This window comes from Salmo trutta, chromosome 21, assembly GCF_901001165.1.
Source record: "Salmo trutta chromosome 21, fSalTru1.1, whole genome shotgun sequence".
NCBI classification, from domain to species: domain Eukaryota; kingdom Metazoa; phylum Chordata; class Actinopteri; order Salmoniformes; family Salmonidae; genus Salmo; species Salmo trutta.
In genome coordinates this window covers 35671088-35694682 of record NC_042977.1, presented here as the reverse complement: position 1 = coordinate 35694682, position 23595 = coordinate 35671088, and the positions used below count along the sequence as shown (strand labels likewise).

At 41.4% G+C, this 23595-nt stretch overlaps 1 protein-coding gene across 4 annotated transcripts in view; it reads left to right on the top strand.

Annotated features, from left to right (window-relative positions):
* Window positions 1–23595, top strand: part of LOC115157306 (complement factor B) — a 43622-nt gene that overhangs the window by 10463 nt on the left and 9564 nt on the right. For 3 of the 4 annotated variants that reach the window (XM_029705446.1, XM_029705443.1, XM_029705445.1), the window contains exons 3-9: window positions 1999–2184; window positions 2894–3067; window positions 3189–3281; window positions 3407–3549; window positions 3957–4089; window positions 4242–4382; window positions 6131–6226. In XM_029705446.1, coding sequence (XP_029561306.1) covers window positions 1999–2184; window positions 2894–3067; window positions 3189–3281; window positions 3407–3549; window positions 3957–4089; window positions 4242–4382; window positions 6131–6226 — 966 coding nt within the window. The remainder of the gene's footprint in view (window positions 1–1998; window positions 2185–2893; window positions 3068–3188; window positions 3282–3406; window positions 3550–3956; window positions 4090–4241; window positions 4383–6130; window positions 6227–23595) is intronic. The other variant, XM_029705444.1, reaches the window with a different exon arrangement.

Sequence of the window (23595 nt, the reverse complement as noted above, 5' to 3'; positions counted from 1 at the left end):
GTTCTCATGTTCTGAGCAAGGAACTTAAACGTTAGCTTTTTTACATGGCACATATTGCACTTTTACTTTCTTCTCCAACACTTTGTTTTTGCATTATTTAAACCAAATTGACATGTTTCATTATTTATTTGAGGCTAAATTGATAGTATTTATGTATTATATTAACTTAAAATAAGTGTTCATTCAGTATTGTTGTAATTGTCATTATTACAAAGAAATAAAAAAAATCGTCTGATTAATCGGAATTGGCTTTTTTGATCCTCCAATAATCGGTATCGGTATCGGTGTAAAAAAAACAAAAAAACATAATCGGTCGACCTTTAGTCTGAATACTTCCGAATGCACTGTATTTTGTCTGTTTGTATGTAATGTTTTCATGTTTATATGTTCACCTGCCCAGAGAATGATGGAAATGAGCTGTTAGCTAAATCTGGTGCAAAGCATCATTTATCTGCTTTTTTTGGTACTTATTTTGTTGTTGTACATTGTCCCTGTCCAAATAAATAATACAAAAATATATCACAGCTGCCCATGTCCCTTAAAGTTGATGATGTGTTTGTTACTGACAAGAAGCACATGGCTGAGCTTTTTAATCACCACTTCATTAAGTCAGAATTTCTATTTGACTCAGCCATGCCTCCTTGCCCGTCCAACATTTCCTCATCTCCCACCCCTTCTAATGCGACTAGCCCCGATGCTCCTCCCTCTTTTTCCCCTGTTTTTCCCCTTCCCCTGTATAAAGTCAGAACATCTGCTATCTCACATCAACAACAGCTCAGGCAGTAGGAAGCTCTCTCATCCATTTATATGCAGATGACAGTCTTATACTCAGCTGGCCCCTCCCCAGATTTTGTGTTAAATCCTCTACAACAAAGCTTTCTTAGTGTCCAACAAGCTTTCTCTGCCCTTAACCTTGTTCTGAACACCTCCAAAACAAAGGTCATGTCGTTTGGTAAGAGGACTGCCTCTCTCCCCACAGGTGTGATTACTACCTCCTGAGGGTTTAGAGCTTGTGGTAGTCACCTCATACAAGTACTTGGGAGTATGGCTAGACGGTACACTGTCCTTCTCTCAGCACATATCAAATCTGCAGGCTAATGTTAAATCTAAACTTGGTTTCCTCTATCGTAATCGCTCCTTCTTTCACCCCAGCTGCCAAACTAACCCTGATTCAGATGACCATCCTACCCATGCTAGATTACGGAGATGAAATTTATAGATTGTCAGGTAAAGGTGCTCTTGAGCGGCTAGATGTTCTTTACCATTCGACCATCAGATTTGCCACCAATGCTCCTTATAGGACACATCGCTGCACTCTATACTCCTCTGTAAACTGGTCATCTCTGTATACCTGTCACAAGACCCACTGTTTGATGCCTATTTATAAAACCCTCTTAGGCCTCACTCCCCCTATCTGAGATATCTACTGCAGCTCTCATCCTCCACAAACAACACCCGTTCTGCCAGTCACATTCTGTTAAAGGTCCCCAAAGCGCACACATCCCCGGGTTGCTTGTCTTTTCAGTTCGCTGCAGCTAGCGACTGGAACGAGCTGCAACAAACACTCAAACTGGACAGTTTTATCTCAATCTCTTAATTCAAAGACTCAATCACGGACACTCTTACTGACAGTTGTGGCTGCCTTGCGTGATGTATTGTTGTCTCTACCTTCTTGCCCTTCGTGCTGTTGTCTGTGCCCAATAATGTTTGTACCCTGTTTTGTGTTGCTGCCATGTTGTGTTGCTGCCATGCTATGTTGTCGTCTTAGGTCTCTCTTTATGTAGTGTTGTCTCTCTTGTGGTGATGTGTGTTTTGTCCTATATTTCTATTTATTTCATTTTTAATTCCAGCCCCCGTCCCCGCAGGGGGCCTTTTGGTAGGCCATCATTGTAAATCAGAATTTGTTCTTAACTGACTTAAATACAAAAATTAAGAATATTCACTAATGCTACCAACTACACTCTCTCATTGTTGCTCCCTCTATCTCGCTCCCAACAGTCATGACATGCCCTGATCCCAGTGTGCTGAGAAATGGTGAGGTGTCTCCTGTCCTATTGCAGTATGTTGTTGGGAACCAGACCACTTATGAATGCCATGACGGTTACGCTTTCGCCGGCTCCGCCTCCAGAGTCTGCAAGAGTAATGGGAAGTGGAGTGGCGACACGCCTATCTGTGATCATGGCTGTAAGTGAAAAGATATCTTTGGTCCAACCTCTTACAAATCCCTTTACCAACCCCCAGAGATCCTGAAAGGCCCTGTGCAGTCAAAAACATTTTCCTGTCTTTTATGTATATTTCCACACTATTATGTTGGAATAACACTGAAATTGTGATAATGATGATGATGCCCTTTTAGTGTAATTGTTGATTGACAAAACCACCTGATATTTCTGCCTGTTTTGGTCGGATGGAGTTTTGGCCTTCCATGGTGACATCACCATGTGGTAAATTACTTAATAGACCAATAAGAGAGTTCCAAACCTCTCTGCCAATGCCAACACATGTTTGGTTTTCCTCTCCCCACTCAGACCACTCCCAGACAGTCCTAGAAAAATTCTTGCTTGAGAAATTGCTCTTTGCTAAGAAGCCATTTTTGTTTCTTTTTGACCATTTCAATTGAAAACAATCACACTAAGGTACTTAATTGTTACAGAGAAATTACTTGTAATGAGATAAAAATGTCTGCATCGGGCCTTTAAGGGTTGGTTAGGTCATGAGGACTGTAAGACATTGGGGATCTGCATGTCAGATGTAGAGCTGGCTGTGTTCCAAATGGCACAGAGCGTTAGTCTATTGGAATAACGTGTTTTCTTAAGGTAAAGTTTTTGTATGTAAAGGTAATTCCTCCGGTCCATTGTTTCCTTATCTTACTCCACCTTATCCCACACCCTAGCTGGACATTGCCGTGACCCTGGCGTTCCCCCGGGGGCCAAGCGCAATGGAAATATGCTTGATATAGGTGACCGGGTGACCTATGAATGTTCTTTAGGACTGATGCTGCTGGGATCGAAGGAGCGGATATGCCTGGAGGGTGGAGACTGGTCAGGAACTGAGCCTGTCTGTTACAGTGAGGAACCATAAACCCATCCCTCACATTGTCAATAAATCCATGTAACACATAATATACACAGATGCAGTTAGAAGCTGCTAAACTAGATACGTAGAGTTTGAACATTTACATTTTACAGGTAAACACTACTATGACACCCCAGAGGAGGTGTCCAAGTACTTCTCTACATCCCTCGAGAATCGTCTGGCAATATCTGGCCTGGATGACAATAGTGAGTTGCCAAGACCCATATGTAGTGAACGACATTGTTCCTCTTTTTGTTTTGTTTTATACACCCCGTGCTACATTTTTTTTGCTTTGAAATCTGTACCATGCGAATTGAATATTGTCTTACAGCTGATGGGCAGCAAGTACAAAGGTCCATCCAGATGAGGCAGGGAGGCAAGCTCCACATCTACATTGCTCTGGATAATTCAGGGAGCATAAGCAGAGATAATTTTACTGTGGCCAAAAACTGTGTTAAAGCCCTCATCAACCAGGTACAGTATTACTAGTATTAAGACAAACAGACAGCTCAGATCTGTTGTACAATCTTTACAATACATTTAGGGCCCTATTCAGACTTGAGGTAAGTTTACTTAACATGGATTTAAGTAATAAAATGTTGACTTAAGTCCATGTTTTATTGACTTAAGTCAATGTTAAGTCTACTCATCTCAAGTCTGATTAGGGCCCATAGTAATATATAATAGTATATGCCATTTAGCAGATGCTTTAATCCAAAGCGACTTACAGTCATGCGTGCAATACTTTACTTTCTAGTAACACTATTGCAGTACAAATGGTCAGTTATTTGTTTTGATATCAAGAAACTTTTGTTTTGTTATGCTTTGGTTGTGTTTCTTTTCTCTCTTACACTTCCTCCTCTCCATTTTTGACTGGGCAGATATCTTTTTTTGAAGTCATTCCGAGGTACGGAATTCTGAGCTTTGCATCTGAGGTCAATGAGATTGTTGATATCTTCTCTCCTTACTCACACTCAGACATGGTTTTACAGAACTTAAATAATGTCACCTATGGTAAGAACATGGCTTTTATTATTTGACCATCACAATCTACAGTATGTAAATAAATTATGTATTATTGTTTGTTGTTTTTTCTTTTGTGTCTGACTGGCAAACATGTTGGTGGCAATGCATAGTTCTCAGAGTAAGATTTCCTCCTTCAACAGGTAAATTAAATGGTACTGGAAGTAACCTCTCAAGGGTATTTAAAAGAATCCATGGAAAGATGGCTGTCTTTAAGGAAAGAAATGAGCTTGAAGACACACAGCAGGCCATTATTATGTTTACAGATGGTAATGTTGTTGTGTGTGAGTATTTGGTTTTACTATCCTTGTGGGGAACATAAGTCCTCACAGTTAGTGGGGACATTTACCGGTCCCCACAAGGAAAAAGGCTATTTTAGGCTTAGGTGTTAGGTTTAGGGTTACAATTAGGGTTAGGTGTTAGGTGTTTGGGGTTAGGTCTAGGGTTAAGGAAAATATGATTTTGAATGGGAATCAATTGTTTGGTCCCCACAAGGATAGTAAAACAAATGTGTGTGTGTGTGTGTGTGTGTGTGTGTGTGTGTGTGTGTGTGTGTGTGTGTGTGTGTGTGTGTGTGTGTGTGTGTGTGTGTGTGTATGTGTGTGTGTGTGTGTGTGTGTGTGTGTGTGTGTGTGTGTGTGTGTGTGTGTGTGTGTGGGAGTCTGTGTACAGGTGTGTGTGGGAGTCTGTGTACAGGTGTGTGTGTGTGTGTATGTATTGTACCAGTCAAAAGTTTGGACACACCTACTCATTCAAGGCTTTTTATTATTTTCTACATCGTAGAATAATAGTGAAGACATCACAACTATGAAACAACACATATGGAATCATGCAGTAACCAAACAACTGTTAAACAAATCCAAATATATTTTCGATTTGAGATTCTTCAAAGTATCTCTTTGCCTTGATGACAGCTTTGCACACTCTTGGGCCTTCTTTCAACCAGCTTCATGATGTAGTCACCTGGAATGCATTTCTATTAACAGGTGCGCCTTGTTAAAAGTTAATTTGTGGAAATTATTTCCTTCTTAATGTGTTTGAGCCAATCAGTTGTGTTGTGACAAGGTAAGGGTGGTATACAGAAGATAGCCCTATTTGGTAAAATACCAAGTCCATATTATGGCAAGAACAGCTCAAATAAGCAAGAGAAACAAGAGTTCATCATTACTTTAAGACATGAAGATCAGTCAATATGGAAAATTTCAAGAACTTCGAAAGTTCTCTTCAAGTGCAGTTGCAAAAACCATCAAGCGCTATGATGAAACTGGCTCTCATGAGGATCGCCATAGGAAAGGAATACCCAGAGTTACCTCTGATGCGGAGGATAATTTCATTAGGGTTTCCAGCCTCAGAAATTGCAGCCCAAATCAATGCTTCACAGAGTTCAAGTAACAGACACATCTCAACATCTACTGTTCAGAGGAGACTGCGTGAATCAGGCCTTCATGCTCGAATTGCTGCAAAGAAACCACTACTAAAGGACACCAATAAGAAGAGACTTCTTATCATTTGTTTTTTCAACAATGACCCAACACACCTCCCGGTGTAATCGCTGTAAGGGCTATTTGACCAAGAAGGAGAGTGATGGAGTGCTATATCAGATGACTTGGCCTCCAATCACCCAACATCAACCCAGTTGAGATGGTTTGGGATGAGTTGTACCACAGAGTGAAGGAAAAGCAACGAACAAGTGCTCAGCATATGTGGGAACTCCTTCAAGACTGTTGGAAAAGCATTCCAGGTGAAGCTGGTTGAGAGAATGCCAAGAGTGTGCAAAGCTGCCATCAAGGCAAATGGTGGCTTCTTTGAAGAATCTCAAATATAAAACATATTTTGATTTAACACTTTATGGTTACTACATAATTTCATATGTGTTTCATAGTTTTGATGTCTTCAATGTAGAAAATAGTAAAAATTAAGAAAACCCCTTGAATAAGTAGGTGTGTCCAAATTTTTGACTGGTACTGCATGTGTGAATGTATAATACAATTCAAGGTAGATTTAATGTATTTAATTCTCGCCATTCCTGCAGGCAAAACTAACATGGGGGGAAGTGCAGAGCCCACTGTTATCAGGATTAGGAACCTGATGGAAGAAATACATGGCAAAGACTGGCAGAAATATCTGGGTAAAATCAACTGCTGAACACTCTTGTCATAAATGTACTCTATTCACCTTATGTAGCCCCAGCCACTTGACCCAGTTCTTGATTGAACGCTTTTGTCTTTCAAACAAACAAAGCAAAATAAGCAAAACCATTGTTACAGTGCCTTCAGAAAGTATTCACACCGCTTGAATTTTTCCCCATTTTGTTGTTGTTACAAAGTGGCATTATCCATGGATTGAATTGTCATTTTTTGGTCAACAATCTACACAAAATACTCTTGTCATGAAAAATAATAAGAATATATCTTGATTAGATAAGTATTCAACACCCTGACTCAATACATGTTAGAATCACCTTTGGCAGCGATTACAACTGTGAGACTTTCTGGGTAAGTCTTTCCACACCGGGATTGTGCAAAATTTGCCTATTTATTATTTTCAAAATTCTTCAAGCTCTGTCAAATTGGTTGTTGATCATTGCTAGACAACTATTTTCAGGTCTTGCCATACATTTTCAAGCAGATTTAAGCTAAAACTGTAACTCGACCAAAACTAACTCGAACCTTCACTGTCTTCTTGGTAAGCAACTCCAGTGTAAATTTGGGCTTGGGTTTTAGGTTATTGTCCTGCTGAAAGCTGAATTAATCTCCCAGTGTCTGCTGGAAAGCAGACGGAACCAGATTTTCCTCTAGGATTTTTCCAGCGTTTAGCGCCATGGTTTGTTTTTTTTATCCTGAAAACATCCCAGTACTTAACGATTACGAGCATACCCATCACATGATGCAGCCACCACTATGCTTGAAAATATGGAGAGTGGTACTAAGTAATGTGTTGTATTGGATTTTCCCTTAACATAACACTTTGCTTTCAGGACAGAAAGTTAATTGCTTTGCCACATTTTTTGCACTATTACTTTAATGCCTTGTTGCAAACAGGATGCATGTTTTGGAATATTTTTTAACCTGGACAGGCTTCCTTTTCACTCTGTCAGTTAGATTAGTGTTGTGGAGTAACTACAATGTTGTTAATCCATCCTCAATTTTCTCCTATCACAGCCATTAAACTCTCTAACTCCCATGGTGAAATCCCTAAGCAATTTCCTGCCTCTCCAGGAACTGAATTAGGAAGGACACCTTTTGTCTTTGTAGTGACTGGGTGTATTTATACACCATCCAAAGTGAAATGAATAACTTCACCGTGCTTTAAGGTCGATGTCCATACCCCCGCAGAAATCAAATTAGCATAATAAAAAAATCCCCATAAAAATCTGTCAGTTTAAGATAGAGATATCTGCATTGCACGCGTCTCAATACATCCGTCTATGTCACACTTCCGCGTCTGCGGTGAAAGGTGACAGAGAAAGAGGGTGTTTGTCAGACCATGAGTCATCCCGAAAATCGGTCTTCTTACAAAATCTGTATCGTGACCCCTCTCTTGAACGATGGGACTCTCACGAACACGATGGTGTTCTCCATGTTCGCCTACGACCCCCACAAGCTACTCGTCTGAAGTCGGTACAGACGATTTGCTAACTTCTGTCTGTATTGTCCGAACAGTGTTGTATACACACTAATATTAGCAAAGGTGAGACTCTCACAAACGTGTCGGTTGTTTTGCTCTAAGACACCCACAGGCCTCACAAGACTTGTCTTAAAGTCCCCTGGTACCAGTTGAATGGAAGTACAGTGCCTTCGGAAAGTATTCAGACACCTTGATTTTTTCAATATTTTGTTACAGCCTTATTCTCAAATTGATTAAATCTTCTTTTTTTCAGCAGTCAACAACACCCCATAATGACAAAGCGAAAACAGGTTTTTAGATTTTTTTGAAAATGTATTTAAAAGAAAATTGAAATAACTTTACATAAGTATTCAGACCCTTTGCTATGAGACTCGAAATTGAGCTCAAGTGCATCCTGTTTCCATTGATCATCATTGACTGGAGTCAACCTGTGGTATATTCAATTGATTGAACATGATTTGGAAAGGCACACACCTGTCTATATAAGGTCCAGTGGTGGAAAAACAACCCAATTGTCATACTTGAGTAAAAGTAAAGATACCTTAATAGAAAATGACTCAAGTAAAAGTGAAAGTCACCCAGTAAAATCCTACTTAAGTAAAAGTTAAGTATTTGTTTTTAAATATGCTTAAGTATCAATAGTAAATGTAATTGCTAAAATATACTTAAGTATCAAAATCATTTCAAATGACTTATATTCAGCAAACCAGACAGCACGTTTTTCTTGTTTTTTTAATTTACAAATAATCAGGGGCACACCAACACTCAGACATGATTTACAAAAAAGCTTTGTGTTTAGTGAGTCTGCTAGATCAGAGGCAGTAGGGTTGACCAGGGATTTTCTCTTTAAGTGTCTGAATTAGACCATTTTCCTGTCCACCTAAGCATTCAAAATGTAACATGTACTTTTGGGTGTCAGGGAAAATGTATGGAGTAAAAAGTACATTATTTTCTTTTGTAATGTAGTGGAGTAAAAGTGAATGTTGTCAGAAATAGAAATAGTAAAGTAAAATACAGATACCCCCCAAAAAACTACTTAAGTAGTACTTTAAAGTATTTTTACTTAAGTACTTTACACCACTAAGGTCCCACAGTTAGTTGACAGTGCATGTCAGAGCAAAAACCAAGCCATGAGTTCAAAGGAATTGTCCATAGAGCTCCGAGACAGGATTGTGTCGAGGCACAGATCTGGAGAAGGGTACCAAAAAATGTTACCAAGAACACAGTGGCCTCCATCATTCTTAAATGGAAGACGTTTGGATCCACTAAGATCTGGCCGCCTGGCCAAACTGAGCAATCGGGGGAGAAGGGCCTTAGTCAGGGAGGTGACCAAGGGCCTTCGTCAGGGAGGTGACCAAGAACCAGATGGTCACTCTGACAGAGCTCCAGAGTTCCTCTGTGGATATGGAAGGACAACCATCTCTGCTGCACTCCACCAATCAGGCCTTTATTGGTAGAGTGGCCAGACGGAAGCCACTCCTCAGTAAAAGGAACATGACAGCCCGCTTGGAGTTTGCCAAAAGACCACATTTAAAAAAATGTAATTTAATTTATTAAGTAGGCAAGTCAGTTAAGAACAAATTCTTATTTACAATGTCGGCCTACCAGGGAACAGTGGGTTAACTGCCTTGTTTAGGGGCAGAGCCACAGATTTTACCTTGTCAGCTCTGGGATTTGAGCCAGCAACCTTTTGGTCACTGGCCCAATGCTCTAACAACTAGGCTACCTGCCGCCCCTAGATAAATACTCTCAGACCATGAGAAACATTCTCTTTGAACTCTTTGGCCTGAATACCAAGCGTCACGTCGGGAGGAAACCTTGCACCATCCCTACAGTCAAGTATGGTGGTGGCAGCATCATGCTGTGGCAATGTTTTTCAGCGGCAGAGACTGAGAGACTTGTCAGGATCGAGGGAAAGATGAACGGAGCAATGTACAGCGAGATCCTTGATGAAATCCTGCTCCAGAGCACTCAGGACCTCAGACTGGGGCAAAGGTTGACCTTCCAACAGGACAACGACAAGTCTCTGAATGTCCTTGAGTGGCCCAGCCAGAGCCAGACCTGAACCCGATCGAACATCTCTGGAGAGACCTGAAAATAGCTGTGCAGCAACATTCCCCATGCAACCTGACAGGGCTTGAGAGGATCTGCAGAGAAGAATGGGAGAAACTCCCCAAATACAGGTGTGCCAAGCTTGTAGCGTCATATCCAAGAAGACTTGAGGCTGTAATCGTTGTCAAAGGTTCTTCAACAAAGTAGTGAGTAAAGGGTCTGAATACTTATGTAAATGTAATATTTCAATTTTTTTATTTGTATAAATTTACAAACATTTTTAAAAACCTGTTTTTGCTTTGTCATTATGGGGTATTGTGTGTAGATTGGTAAGGGAAAAAAACAATAATACATTTTAGAATAAGGCTGTAATGTAACAAAATGTGGAAAAAGTCAAGGGGTCTTTATACTTTCCGAATGCAATGTAAACTCAGCAAAAAAATAAACTTCCCTTTTTCAGGACCCTGTCTTTCAATGATAATTTGTAAAAATCCAAATAACTTCACAGATCTTCATTGTAAATGATTTAAACACTGTTTCCCATGCTTGTTCAATGAACCATAAACAATTAATGAACACCACTTGTCACAGGCCGGCTCATAGCCGGTGGCAAAAATGAGGGGACATGAACAACAGGTATAGGCCAATCAAAAGGTTCTTTATTGTAAACCAAAAACTATTAACTTTAAACAAAGAAAAAGGAATGAGGTGTGGAAATGTCATAATGTAGGGTGTATGTAAGGTGCATGGATGTATGAATCTGTGTGTGTGAACATGACTGAGTGGAAACTAAGTAAACCTACAAAGGAACAAACAAAACAGAATCATACCTGGAGGAGCAGGGAGAGAGAGAGAGAGTGGTTAGTGAAGCAGTTTTAAACCCTGAGCCCAGGTGGCTCCAATCATGCCAGCTCCAATCACTAACGACCCTCCTCTGCCTGCAGGAGGAACCGCCCCTGCACTGCAGAGGGGCCGTGACACCCCCCTCCTTAAAATGAGGGTCCCACCCTCAACCCAAATTACGACCCAACATATTTAAAACAATCCAAAATTCCCCCCCAAAAAACAGATACCAGTCCCGGCTCCTAGCAGTAGCCCCGTGTCCCCTAGCTGACTGTCCGCCCCTCAAACTTGGCAGCCCTGGTACCTAGGGAGCAATTTAAGAGGAAAGAGGCGCAGACAGCCCGCAGGGGTCAGCAGAGAGAAAATACAAACTAGGCTAAAGGAGCACGGGACAGAGCATCAGCAATGATATTATCCTTACCACTAATGTGTCTAATATCGAGGTTGAATGGTTGCAAGAACAAAGCCCAACGCATCAGGCACTGGTTGGGATTTTGCAGGGACTTCAGAAAAAATAAGTGGGTTGTGGTCAGTGAACACAGTTAAAGGGGTCAAACCAGAACCAACATAGACTTCGAAGTGCTGTAAAGCCCAAATGAGACCTAAAGCCTCCTTTTCAATTACAGAATAGTTTTGCTGATACTTATTACATTTCCGGGAAAAGAAACTGACTGGACACTCAACATTGTCATCATTTTCCTGGAGAAGCACAGCCCCAGCATCGATTTGACTGGCGTCTACCTGCAATTTGAAAGGTTTCCCAAAATTTGGTGCTACCAACACGGGTGCCAAACACAAAAGAGCCTTAACTGCATCAAATGCCTCTTGACACTGGGTGGACCAGATAAATTCAGCCTTGGCCTTCAACAGGGGGGACACTACTACCGAAAAGTTCTTACAGAAAGCACGGTAGTACCCCGCCATTCCCAGGAAGCGCATCAGCACTTTCTTTGTGGAGGGCTGTGGGAACTGCTTCACAGCCTGAACCTTGGCTTCCATGGGACAGACAACACCCTGACCAACAACCTTGCCTAGGTATGTGACTGTAGCTTTGGCAAACTCACACTTTGCCAAATTGATAGTCAACCTGGCCCACACCAGTCTTTCAAACAGGGCTTGCACTCTACAGACATGCTCCTCCCAAGAGTCTGAGTAGACGACCATGTCGTCCAAATACACGGCACACCCTTCCAGACCTGAGACCACCCGATTCATCAGCCTCTGGAAGGTGGCTGGAGCATTCCGCAACCCGAAAGGCATCACTGTATAAGAGAACAAACCAGATGGAGTTATAAAGGCAGCAATCTCACAAGCTCTTTTGGTAAGGGGTACTTGCCAATATCCCTTTAAAATATCAAATTTGCTAACATACTTTGCTGACCCAACTTGCTCAATACAGTCCTCCATCCTAGGAAGAGGGTTAAGGTCTGCTTTAGTAACATTGTTAACTTTTCTATAATCAGTGCAAGGTCTGAAAGTGGAATCAGACTTTTTGATCAGAAGACAGGGTGAAGCCCAATTTGACAACATGGCTCCGCAATACCATTGTCCAACATATACTGCACCTCTAATTTCCAATTGCAGTTGATAAAATCTGTTTGATAGGCTTAGCATCTCCGATGTCTATGTCATGCTCAATTAAGTGGGTTTTTGATAGAGTGTCAGAAACTGTGGAACGGTCGTTAAGACACTAGCAGCTTACAGACGGTAGGCAATTAAGGTCACAGTTATGAAAACTTAGGACACTAAAGAGGCCTTTCTACTGACTCTGAAAAACACCAAAAGAAAGATGCCCAGGGTCCCTGCTCATCTGCGTGAACGTGCCTTAGTCATGCTGCAAGGAGGCATGAGGAGTGCAGATGTGGCCGGGGCAATAAATTGCAATTTCCATACTGTGATACTCCTAAGAGAGCGCTACAGGGAGACAGGACGGACAGTTGATCGTCCTCGCAGTGACAGACCACGTGTAACAACACCTGCACAGGATCGGTACATCCGAACATCACACCTGCGTGACAGGTACAGGATGGCAACAACAACTGCCCGAGTTACACCAGGAACGCACAATCCCTCCATCAGTGCTCAGACTGTCCGCAATAGGCTGAGAGAAGCTGGACTGAGGGCTTGTAGGTCTGTTGTAAGGCAGGTCCTCACCAGACATCACCGGCAACAACGTCGCCTATGGGCACAAACCCACCGTCGCTGGACCAGACAGGACTGGCAAAAGGTGCTCTTCACTGACGAGTCGTGGTTTTGTCTCACCAGGGGTGATGGTCGGATTCACATTTATCGTCGAAGGAATGAGCATTACACCGAGGCCTGTACTCTGGAGCGGGATCGATTTGGAAGTGAAGGGTCCGTCATGGTCTGGGGCGGTGTGTCACAGCATCATCGGACTGAGCTTGTCATTGCAGGCGATCGTAATGCTGTGCGTTACAGGGAAGACATCCTCCTCCCTCATGCGGTACCCTTCCTGCAGGCTCATCCTGACATGACCCTTCAGCATGACAATGCCACCAGCCATACTGCTCGTTCTGTGCGTGATTTCCTGCAAGACAGGAATGTCATTGTTCTGCCATGGCCAGCGAAGAGCCCGGATCTCAATCCCATTGAGCACGTCTGGGATCTGTTGGATCAGAGGGTGAGGGCTAGGGCCAGGGCCATTCCCCCCAGAAATGTCCGGGAACTTGCAGGTGCCTTGGTGGAAGAGTGGGGTGACATCTCAAAGCAAGAACTGGCAAATCTAGTACAGTTCATGAAGAGGAGATCCACTGCCGTACTTAATGCAGCTGGTGGCCACACCAGATACTGACTGTTACTTTTGATTTTGACCCCCCATTATTCCATTTCTGTTTGTCACGTCTGTGGAACTTGTTCAGTTTAAGTCTCAGTTGTTGAATCTTGTTATGTTCATACAAATATTTACACATGTTAAATTTGCTGAAAATAAACGCAGTTGACAGTGAGAGGACGTTTCTTTTTTTTGCTGAGTGTATATATATATGGTGTGCCAAAACAAGAGGTTAAATAAATGTAAAAAAATAAGTTACCTGATCTTTCTTATGTCTCTCACATATACACCACCGATCAAAAGTTTGGGGTCACTTAGAAATGTCCATGTTTTTGTCCGTTAAAATAATAGCAAATTGATCAGAAATACAGTGTAGACATTGTTAATGTTGTAAATGACTATTGTAGCTGGAAACGGCTGATTTTTAATGGAATATCTACATAGGCGTACAAAGGCCCATTATCAGCAACCATCACTCCTTTGTTCCAATGGCATGTTGTGTTAGCTAATTATTATTATTATTATATATTTTTTTGATTTAACCTTTATTTAACTAGGCAAGTCAGTTGAGAACAAAATCTTATTTAAAATGATGGCCTACACCGGCCAAACTCAGACAACGCTGGGCCAATTGTGCGCCACCCTATGGGACTCCCAATCACGGCCGGTTGTGATCCAGTCTGGATTCGAACCAGGTTATCTGTAGTGACGTCTCTAGCTTAGACCACTGCGCCACTTGGGAGCCCAAGAGCCTAATCCAAGTTTATCATTTTAAAAGGCTAATTGATCAATAGAAAACCCTTTTGCAATTATGTTAGCACAGCTGAAAACTGTGTCCTGATTAAAGAAGCAATAAAGCTGACCTTTCGACTAGTTGAGTATCTGAAGCATCAGCATTTGTGGGTTCGATTACAGGCTCAAAATGGCTAGAAACAAAGAACTTTCTTCTGAAACTCGTCAGTCTTTTCTTGTTCTGACAAATGAATGCTATTCCATGCGAGAAATTACCAAGAAACTGAAGATCTCGTACAATGCTGTGTACTACTCCCTTCACAGAACAGTGCAAACTGGCTCTAACCAGAAAAGAAAGAGGAGTGGGAGGCCCCAGTGCACAGATGAGCAAGAAGACAAGTACAGTTGTGGCCAAAAGTTTTGAGAATGACACAAATATACATTTTCACAAAGTCTGCTGCCTCAGTTTGTATGATGGCAATTTGCATATACTCCAGAATGTTATGAAGAGTGATCAGATGATCATTTGCCATGCAAATGAACTGAATCCCTAAAAAACCTTTTCACTGCATTTCAGCCCTGCCACTAAAGGACCAGCTGACATCATGTCAGTGATTCTCTTATTAACACAGATGTGAGTGTTGACGAGGACAAGGCTGGAGATCACTCTGTCATGCTGATTGAGTTCGAATAACAAACTGGAAGCTTCAAAAGGAGGGTGGTGCTTGGAATCATTGTTCTTCCTCTGTCAACCATGGTTACCTGCAAGGAAACACGTGCCGTCATTGCTTTGCACAAAAAGGGCTTCACAGGCAAGGATATTGCTGCCAGTAAGATTGCACCTAAATCAACCATTTATTGGATGATCAAGAACATCAAGGAGAGCGGTTCAATTGTTGTGAAGAAGGCTTCAGGGCGCCCAAGAGAGTCCAGCATGCGTCAGGACCGTCTCCTAAAGTTGATTCAGCTGCGGGATCGGGGCACCACCAGTACTGAGCTTGCTCAGGAATGGCAGCAGGCAAGTGTGAGTGCATCTACACGCACAGTGAGGCGAAGACTTTTGGAGGATGGCCTGGTGTCAAGAAGGACAGCAAAGAAGCCACTTCTCACCAGGAAAACATCAGGGACAGACTGATATTCTGCAAAAGGTACAGGGATTGGACTGCTGAGGACTGGGGTAAAGTCATTTTCTCGGATGAATCCCCTTTCCGATTGTTTGGGGCATCCGGAAAAAAGCTTGTCCGGAGAAGACAAGGTGAGCGCTACCATCAGTCCTGTATCATCCTGAGACCATTCATGTGTGGGGTTGCTTCTCAGCCAAGGGAGTGGGCTCACTCACAATTTTGCCTAAGAACACAGCCATGAATAAAAAATGGTACCAACACATCCTCTGAGAGCAACTTCTCCCAACCATCCAGGAACAGTTTGGTGATGAACAATGCCTTTTCCAGCATGATGGAGCACCTTGCCATAAGGCAAAACTAAGTGGCTCTGGTAACAAAACATCAATATTTTGGTCCATGGCCAGGAAACTCCCCAGACCTTAATCCCATTGAGAACTTGTGGTCAATCCTCAAGAGGCGGGTGGTCAAACAAAAACCCACAAATTCTGACAAACTCCAAGCATTGATTATGCAAGAATGGGCTGCGATCAGTCAGGATGTGGCCCAGAAGTTATTTGACAGCATTCCAGGGCGGATTGCAGAGGTCTTGAAAAAGAAGGGTCAACACTGCAAATATTGACTCTTTGCATCAACTTCATGTAATTGTCAATAAAAGCCTTTGACACGTATGAAATGCTTGTAATTGTACTTCAGTATTCCATAGCAACATCTGACAAAAATATCTAAAGACACTGAAGCAGCAGACTTTGTGAAAATTAATACTTGTGTCATTCTCAAAACTTTTGGCCACGACTGTACATTAGAGTGTCTAGTTTGAGAAACAGACTCCTCACAAGTCCTCAACTGGCAGCTTCATTAAATTGTACCCGCAAAACACCAGTCTCAATGTCAACAGTGAAGAGGCGACTCAGGGATGCCGGCCTTCTAGGCAGAGTTCCTCCGGCCAGTGTTCTTTTGCCCATCTTAATATTTTATTTTTATTGGCCAATCTGAGCTATGGCTTTTTCTTTGCAGCTCTGCATAGAAGGCCAGCATTCCGGAGTCACCTCTTCACTGTTGACGTTGAGACTCGTGTTTTGCAGATACTATCGCCTGGAATGGCCTTCATTTCTCAGAAAAAGAATAGACTGATGAGTTTCAGAAGAAAGTACTTTGTTACTAGCCATTTTGAGCCTGTAATCGAACCCATAAATGCTGATGCTCCAGATACTCAACTAGTCGAAAGAAAGCAAGTTTTATTGCTTCTTTAATCAGAACAACAGTTTTCAGCTGTGCTAACATAATTGCAAAAGGTTTTTCTAATGATTAATTAGCCTTTTAAAATTATAAACTTGGATTAGCTAACACAACGTGCCTTTGGAACACAGGAGTGATGGTTGCTGATAATGGGCCTATGTAGATATTCCATTAAAAATCAGACGTTTCCAGCTGCGATAGTCATTTACAACACTAACAATGTCTACACTGTATTTCTGATCAATTTTATGTTATTTTAATGGACCAAAAATTAGCTTTTCTTTCAAAACAAGGACATTTCTAAGTGACTCCAAACCTTTCAATGGTAGTGTAGGACAGACACTTAAGAACAAACTTCCTTTTACATTTTTTGGGGTTGGACTATCTGGTTTTCCATGTCGTGAATCTGTTATTCAATGCATTTATATGGGCTAATAGCCGTAAAATAATCATGAAATAGTTGTTTCATTTCTTTTTGGGCTGATTCAAAAACAAATACCTAAATTATCCTTTGTATGACTTATTTAAAACAATTCCATATAGCTTAGTAGAACCCCCCCTTAGATTTTTATTAAAGGGATATTCAATGTCTGCTTTTTATGTTATTTATACCCATCTACCAATAGGTGCCGTTCTTTGCAAGTCATTGGAAAACCTCCCTGGTCTTTGTGGTTGAATCTGTGTTTGAGATTCACTGCTCGACTGAGAGACCTTACAGATAATTGTATATGTGGGGTACATAGATGAGGTAGTCATTCAAAAATCTTGTTGAACACTATTATACAGAGTGAGTCCATGCAACTTATTATGTGACTTGTTAAGCACATTGTTACTCCTGAACTTATTTAGGCTTGCCATAACAAAGGGGTTTCAGCTTTACATTTTTTATTCATTTGTAAAAATGTGAAAAATAGATTTCTGCTTTGACATTATGGGGTATTGTGTGTAGGCCAGTGACAATTTTTTTTTTACGCTGGAGTGGTATATGTGCAGATGAGGATGTGCAAGTAGAAATACTGGTGTGCAAAAGAGCAGAAAAACAAACAAATATGTGGATGATTAGGTAGTTGGTTGGATGGGCTATTTACAGATGGGGTGTGTACAGCTGCAGCGATCGGTAAGCTGCTCTGACAGCTGACGCTTAAAGTTAGTGTGGGAGATATGTCTCCAACTTCAGTGATTTTTGCAATTCGTTCCAGTCATTGGCAGCAGAGAACTGGAAGGAAAGGCGGCCAAAGGAGGTGTTGGCTTTGGGGATGACTAGTGAAATATACCTGCTGGAGCGCCTGCTATGGATGGGTGTTGTTATGGTGACCAGTAAGCTGAGATAAGGCGGAGCTTTACCTAGAAAATACTTTTAGATGACCTGGAACCAGTGGGTTTGGCGACGAATATGTAGCGAGGACCAGCCAATGAGAGCATACAGGTCACAGTGTTGGGTAGTATATGGGGCTTTGGTGACAAAACGGATGGCACTGTGATAGACTGCATCCAATTTGCTGAGTAGAGTGTTGGAGGCTATTTTGTAAATGACATCGCCGTCAAGGATCGGTAGGATAGTCAGTTATACGAGGGTATGTTTGGCAGCATGAGTGAAGGAGGCTTTGTTGCGAAATAGGAAGCCAATTCTAGATTTAACTTTGATTTGGAGATGCTTAATGTGAGTCTGGAAGGAGAGTTTACAGTCTAGCCAGACACCTAGGTATTTATCGTTGTCCGCATATTCTAAGTCAGAACCGTCCAGAGTAGTGATGCTAGCCGGGCGGGCGGGTGCGGGCAGCGATCGGTTGAAGTTCATGCATTTAGTTTTACTAGCATTTAAGAGCAGTTGGAGGCCACGGATCAAATCAAATTAAATGTATTTATATAGCCCTTCTTACATCAGCTGATATCTCAAAGTGCTGTACAGAAACCCAGCCTAAAACCCCAAACAGCAAGCAATGCAGGTGTAGAAGCACGGAAATGCTTATTGAAATTCTCGATTATCGTGGATTTATACTTGATGTGGAATAGAGTTCCATGTATTCATGGCTCTATTTAGTACTGTGCACCTTCCATATTCTGTTCTGGACTTGGGGACTGTGAAGAGACCTCTTGTGGCATGTCTTGTAGGGTATGCGTGGGTGTCTGAGCTATGCGCCAGTAGTTCAAACAGACAGCTCGGTGCGTTCAACATGTCAATACCTCTCATAAATACAAGCAGTGAGGAAGTCACTCTCTCCTCCACTTGAGCCAGGAGAAATTGACATGCATATTATTAATATTAGCTCTCTGTGTACATCCAAGGGCCAGCCGTGCTGCCCTGTTCTGAACCAATTTTTCGAAGTCCTTTTCTGTGTCACCTGACCACACGACTGAACAGTAGTCTAGGTGCGTCAAAACTAGAGCCTGTAGGACCTGCCTTGTTGACAGTGCTGTCAAGAATGTAGAGCAGCGTCTTATCATGGAAATACTCCCCATCTTAGCTATTGTTGTATCAATCTGTTTTGACCATGACAGTTTAAAATCAAGGGTAACTCCAAGGAGTTTAGTCACCTGAACTTGCTCAATTTCCACATTATTCATTACGAGATGTAGTTGAGGTTTAGGGTTTAGTGAATGATTTGTCCCAAATACGATGCTTTTAGTTTTAGAAATATTTAGGACTAACTTATGCCTTGCCACCTACTCTGAAACTAACTGCAACTCTTTGTTAAGTGTTGCAGTCATTTCAGTCGCTGTAGTAGCTGATGTGTATAGTGTTGAGTCATCCACATACATAGACACTCTGGCTTTCCTCAAAGCTAGTGGCAATTCATTAGTAAAGATTGAAAAAGTAATGGGCCTAGATAGCTGCCTTGGGGAATTCCTGATTCTACCTGGGTTATGTTTGAGAGGCTTGCATTAAAGTAACCCTCTGTGTTCTGTTAGACAGGTAACTCTTTATCCACAATATAACAGGGGGTGTAAAGCCATAACACATCAGTTTTGCCAGCAGTAGACTATGATCGATAATGTCAAAGGCCACACTGAAGTCTAACAAAACAGCCCCACAATCTTTTTATCATGAATTTCTCTCAGCCAATCATCAGTCATTTGTGTATGTTCTGTGCTTGTTGAATGTCCTCTATAAGCATACTGAAAGTTTGTTGTCAATTGTGTATAGCTACGTTTGCTAGCTAGCTAGTTAGCAGCAAAATCTCCTCAACAAACTGCACTTTCAATTTAGGTGTCTACAATCTCATTATGTTCAACCTGTAGATCGATGTGCCTCACAGAGTGGAGTCTGACATTCACATCGGCACCATACAATGCACCTTGGACTGAAGAGACAGACAAATAGGAGAAATGTGTTTGACCCTCTGTTAAATTACAAATTTCTCGAGGTAGGAATATGATCAGTGGCTCATTCGAGAGAAGACAACCTCCCAAGTTATGACATGGGGCAGTATTAAAATTTGATATGATGAGAGATGTTTTAGTGATCTAAAAGTCGTATTCCTATTAACTTCCAGTGTAGTGAGAGGGACTTTTCACAATGCTACATCATACGGGTCGAAATTCTGCCTGCTTGAAAGCCAATACCTCAGATACACAAGAAGACATGAAATGACCCAGGGAATCAATAGAACACCACTCAGAGATGCACAAAAAACAATATAACATTTAAAATGGGTGAATGTTTCCTTTATGACACTGCTCAAACTCTGAGCCAGGAGTAAAATCCTCTCATTAAAGTTTATCTCATCTGGGAATCTCGACAGTTTGAGGTACCGAAAAGATAGTGATGATGCTCAATGACATTGTTGCAAATAATGGGGAATAACCAATTGCGATGAGGCATTGCCAGCTGTGAACTCTATAGTATGCTTCAAACAACCACAGTGACTGTCACTGTAAATCAAATATTGAAATGGTAAAATGTTTGATAACTAGAATTTTTGCCTGACACGATAACTTTGCCTACTCGTCATTTTTGCCTAATATGTTGGCATGCATAATGTTATTTAACCAATTCTGACATTTTGAATGAAGTGGTAGGCATTACACTGAGTCATACAGTATTATACCGGTTGAAAGTGGAATTTTGATGATATTACCATTATATTAAAACACTTGTCACTCCTGTTCAACAACTTTGTAAATAGCTTTTGCATAAGCTCTAAAGGGATAAAGTGAAATAACATGATATAGGTTCATGAAAAAATTTGATTATTTATTAGCCTAGTGGTTATACGTATTTAGACATATGTGAATTAGGCCTCATGTAAAATCATTGTCAAAAGCGCAAGAGATACTGTTGCATGTAGGTCTAGGTTATTTATTGGTTGATCATATAGAAATATCAAAACATTATTTTAACAACTCCAAAGCAATTGCCTATTTGGGGTGCGGGAACCACTGACTCTCTGCCTTTTTCTATAGTCAAGACACCTGCTGGTTAGTCTGAACAGCTCATGAGATCTCCTAAATATCTGTCCACTAGGTGGAACTCTTATGAGAATTTTTTACCCATAAGAGTATGAGTAAAATGTCTTTATTCTCAGCATATATGACCAATTTTGTACTCTGAGACGCTTTGTGGATACGGGCCCAGGCTAGGACATTCTCAGGACGTTCAGTGTATTAGTTGTCAGGATGTTACCTGAGGGTCCCAGAGAAAGGTTCCCCCGAAAAAATAAGCTGACCACCTACATTATTCAAATACTGAGCTATATTGTATGTTCAAAACTATTTGGAAATTATATAATTTTATACTGATACAATTGCTCAGAGAAAGAGATTTTGAGGAAAAACAAATTACTTTTTAAACAAAAGGGTAGGGGTCAAAATGATTGACACCCCTAAAGATTCGTATTAATAAAGTAGTCAAAAGTTTAGTATTAGGTCCCATGCTCCTAGCACGCAATGACTACATCAAGCTTGTGACTCTACAAACTTGTTGGATGCATTTGCAGTTCGTTTTGGTTGTGTTTCAGATTATTTTGTGCCTAATTAAAATTAATGGTAAATAATGTAAAGTGTTATTTTGGAGTCACTTTTATTAGAAACATATTATATTCTTATTTATAAACACTTCTACATTCATGTGAATGCCACAATGATTATGGATAATCGTGAATATATTGTGTATAATGCTGAGTGAGAAAGTTACAGAGATTCAAAGATCATACCCCCAAGACATGCTTACAAGGGAGTTTAGCATGTCTTTGGGATATGATCTTTGACCCTCTAACTTTCTCACTCATCATTATTCAGGATTCATTCAGGATTATCTGTAATACACTCACTATTGAAAGGAAAGAAGAGGGCGCTCAACCAATGTGAGTCGAGGTTCGACCAAAAAATGTAATCATCATTGCAAAGGAAAAGACACAACACTCGCTTACCATTAGCACAACTTCCTCCAGCTAGACTAAGGTACTTAATGTTGGAACCAAAGCACAGAGAGAAAATCTGTCTGCACATTTTAATTCACAGGCAATAAAGATACATCTCTGTCTTATTATCTATTCTGAATTCAATTTCGAATCACACACTAGGAATGTGACCAAAATAGCTTTTTACCACCTGAGGAACATTGCAAAGGTGCGGATGTTTCTCTCTCAGGCTGATACAGAGAGACTAATCCATGCTTTTATTACAAGCAGGCTTGACTACTGTAATGCTTTCCTGTCTGGTCTACCCAAGAAAGCCATTGGTCAACTGCAAAACATACCGAATGCTGCAGCACGGGTACTGACCAAGACCAGACGGAGAGCACATTTTACACCGGTTTTAAGGTCTCTGCACTCGCTGTCTGAGTTTTAGAGTACATTTTCAGATTCTTCAATTGGTTTTTAAATCAATCCATGATACATGTCAAACATGCTTTTAAGTTATGTACCCTGTAGGTCCCTCAGGTCCTCTGGCCTTTTAACTATCCCAAAGCCTACCAAGAGGCAGATTAACTGATTTAGCAATGCGGATGGCACTCTTTTGCTGCAGAAATGTGTTCTAGGTAATAAATGTGTATGGGACTTCTGAGAATGCTACAGACTCTGTGGTTCTGCAGAAACATTTTACATTTTTACATTTTAGTCATTTAGCAGACGCTCTTATCCAGAGCGACTTACAGTAGTGAATGCATACATTTCATACAATTTCATACATATCATACATTTTTTTTTCTGTGCTGGCCCCCCGTGGGAATCGAACCCACAACCCTGGTGTTGCAAACACCATGCTCTACCAACTGAGCTACAGGGATGGCTACACTGAAACATCAGTGTACTCCAAATCCAGAGGTTGTGAGTTAAAATCCCAAGTGGGGTCATATTGAAAAGTCAGGTCCTCCGGAGAACGTTCCCTTAGGACCATCACGCAACGTCCTAATGACTAGTCAAATTGCTGTCCTGAGAACGTCCTAAAAAAAGTCCCCGAATCACCTTTAGTTGCCAAGAACATTTACACATACTCAGATTTTACTTGGTGATATGGTGCTGCTACTGATTAACAACATAAAGAGACAGAATACAGACAGTGGATTTTAAACAAAGTTTACATACATTATTTACAACTAGTGATTATACACAACTCAGTGACTTCCTGGTAACTTACAGGGAACTAGGCAATGGTCCCCCAGAGAACGTTCCCTTGGGACCATCATGCAACGTCCTAATGATTAGTCAAATGAATGTCCTGAGAATGCCCCAAAAAGTCCTGACATGGTCTTCAGTGACGTCCTGGTAACTTACAGGGAACTAGACAAAAGTATTCCAGAGAATGGTCCCTTGTGACCATCATTTGACATCCTGAGGACTGGTACAGAGTGTCCTGAGAACGTTCTAAAAACGTCCTTTATTAAAAAAATAAAAATAAATTGGGGTATCCAATTGGTAATTACAGTCTTGTCTCATCGCTGCTACTCCCGACTCGGGAGAGGCGAAGGTCGAGAGTGGTGCGTCCTCCGAAACACAACCCAACCAAGCCGCACTGCTTTTTTGACACAATGCCCACTTAACCCGGAAGCCAGCCGCACCAATGTGTCGGAGGAAACACCGTACACCTGGCAACCGTGTCAGCGTGCACTGTGCCCGGTCCGCCACAGGAGTCACTAGTGCGCGATGGGAC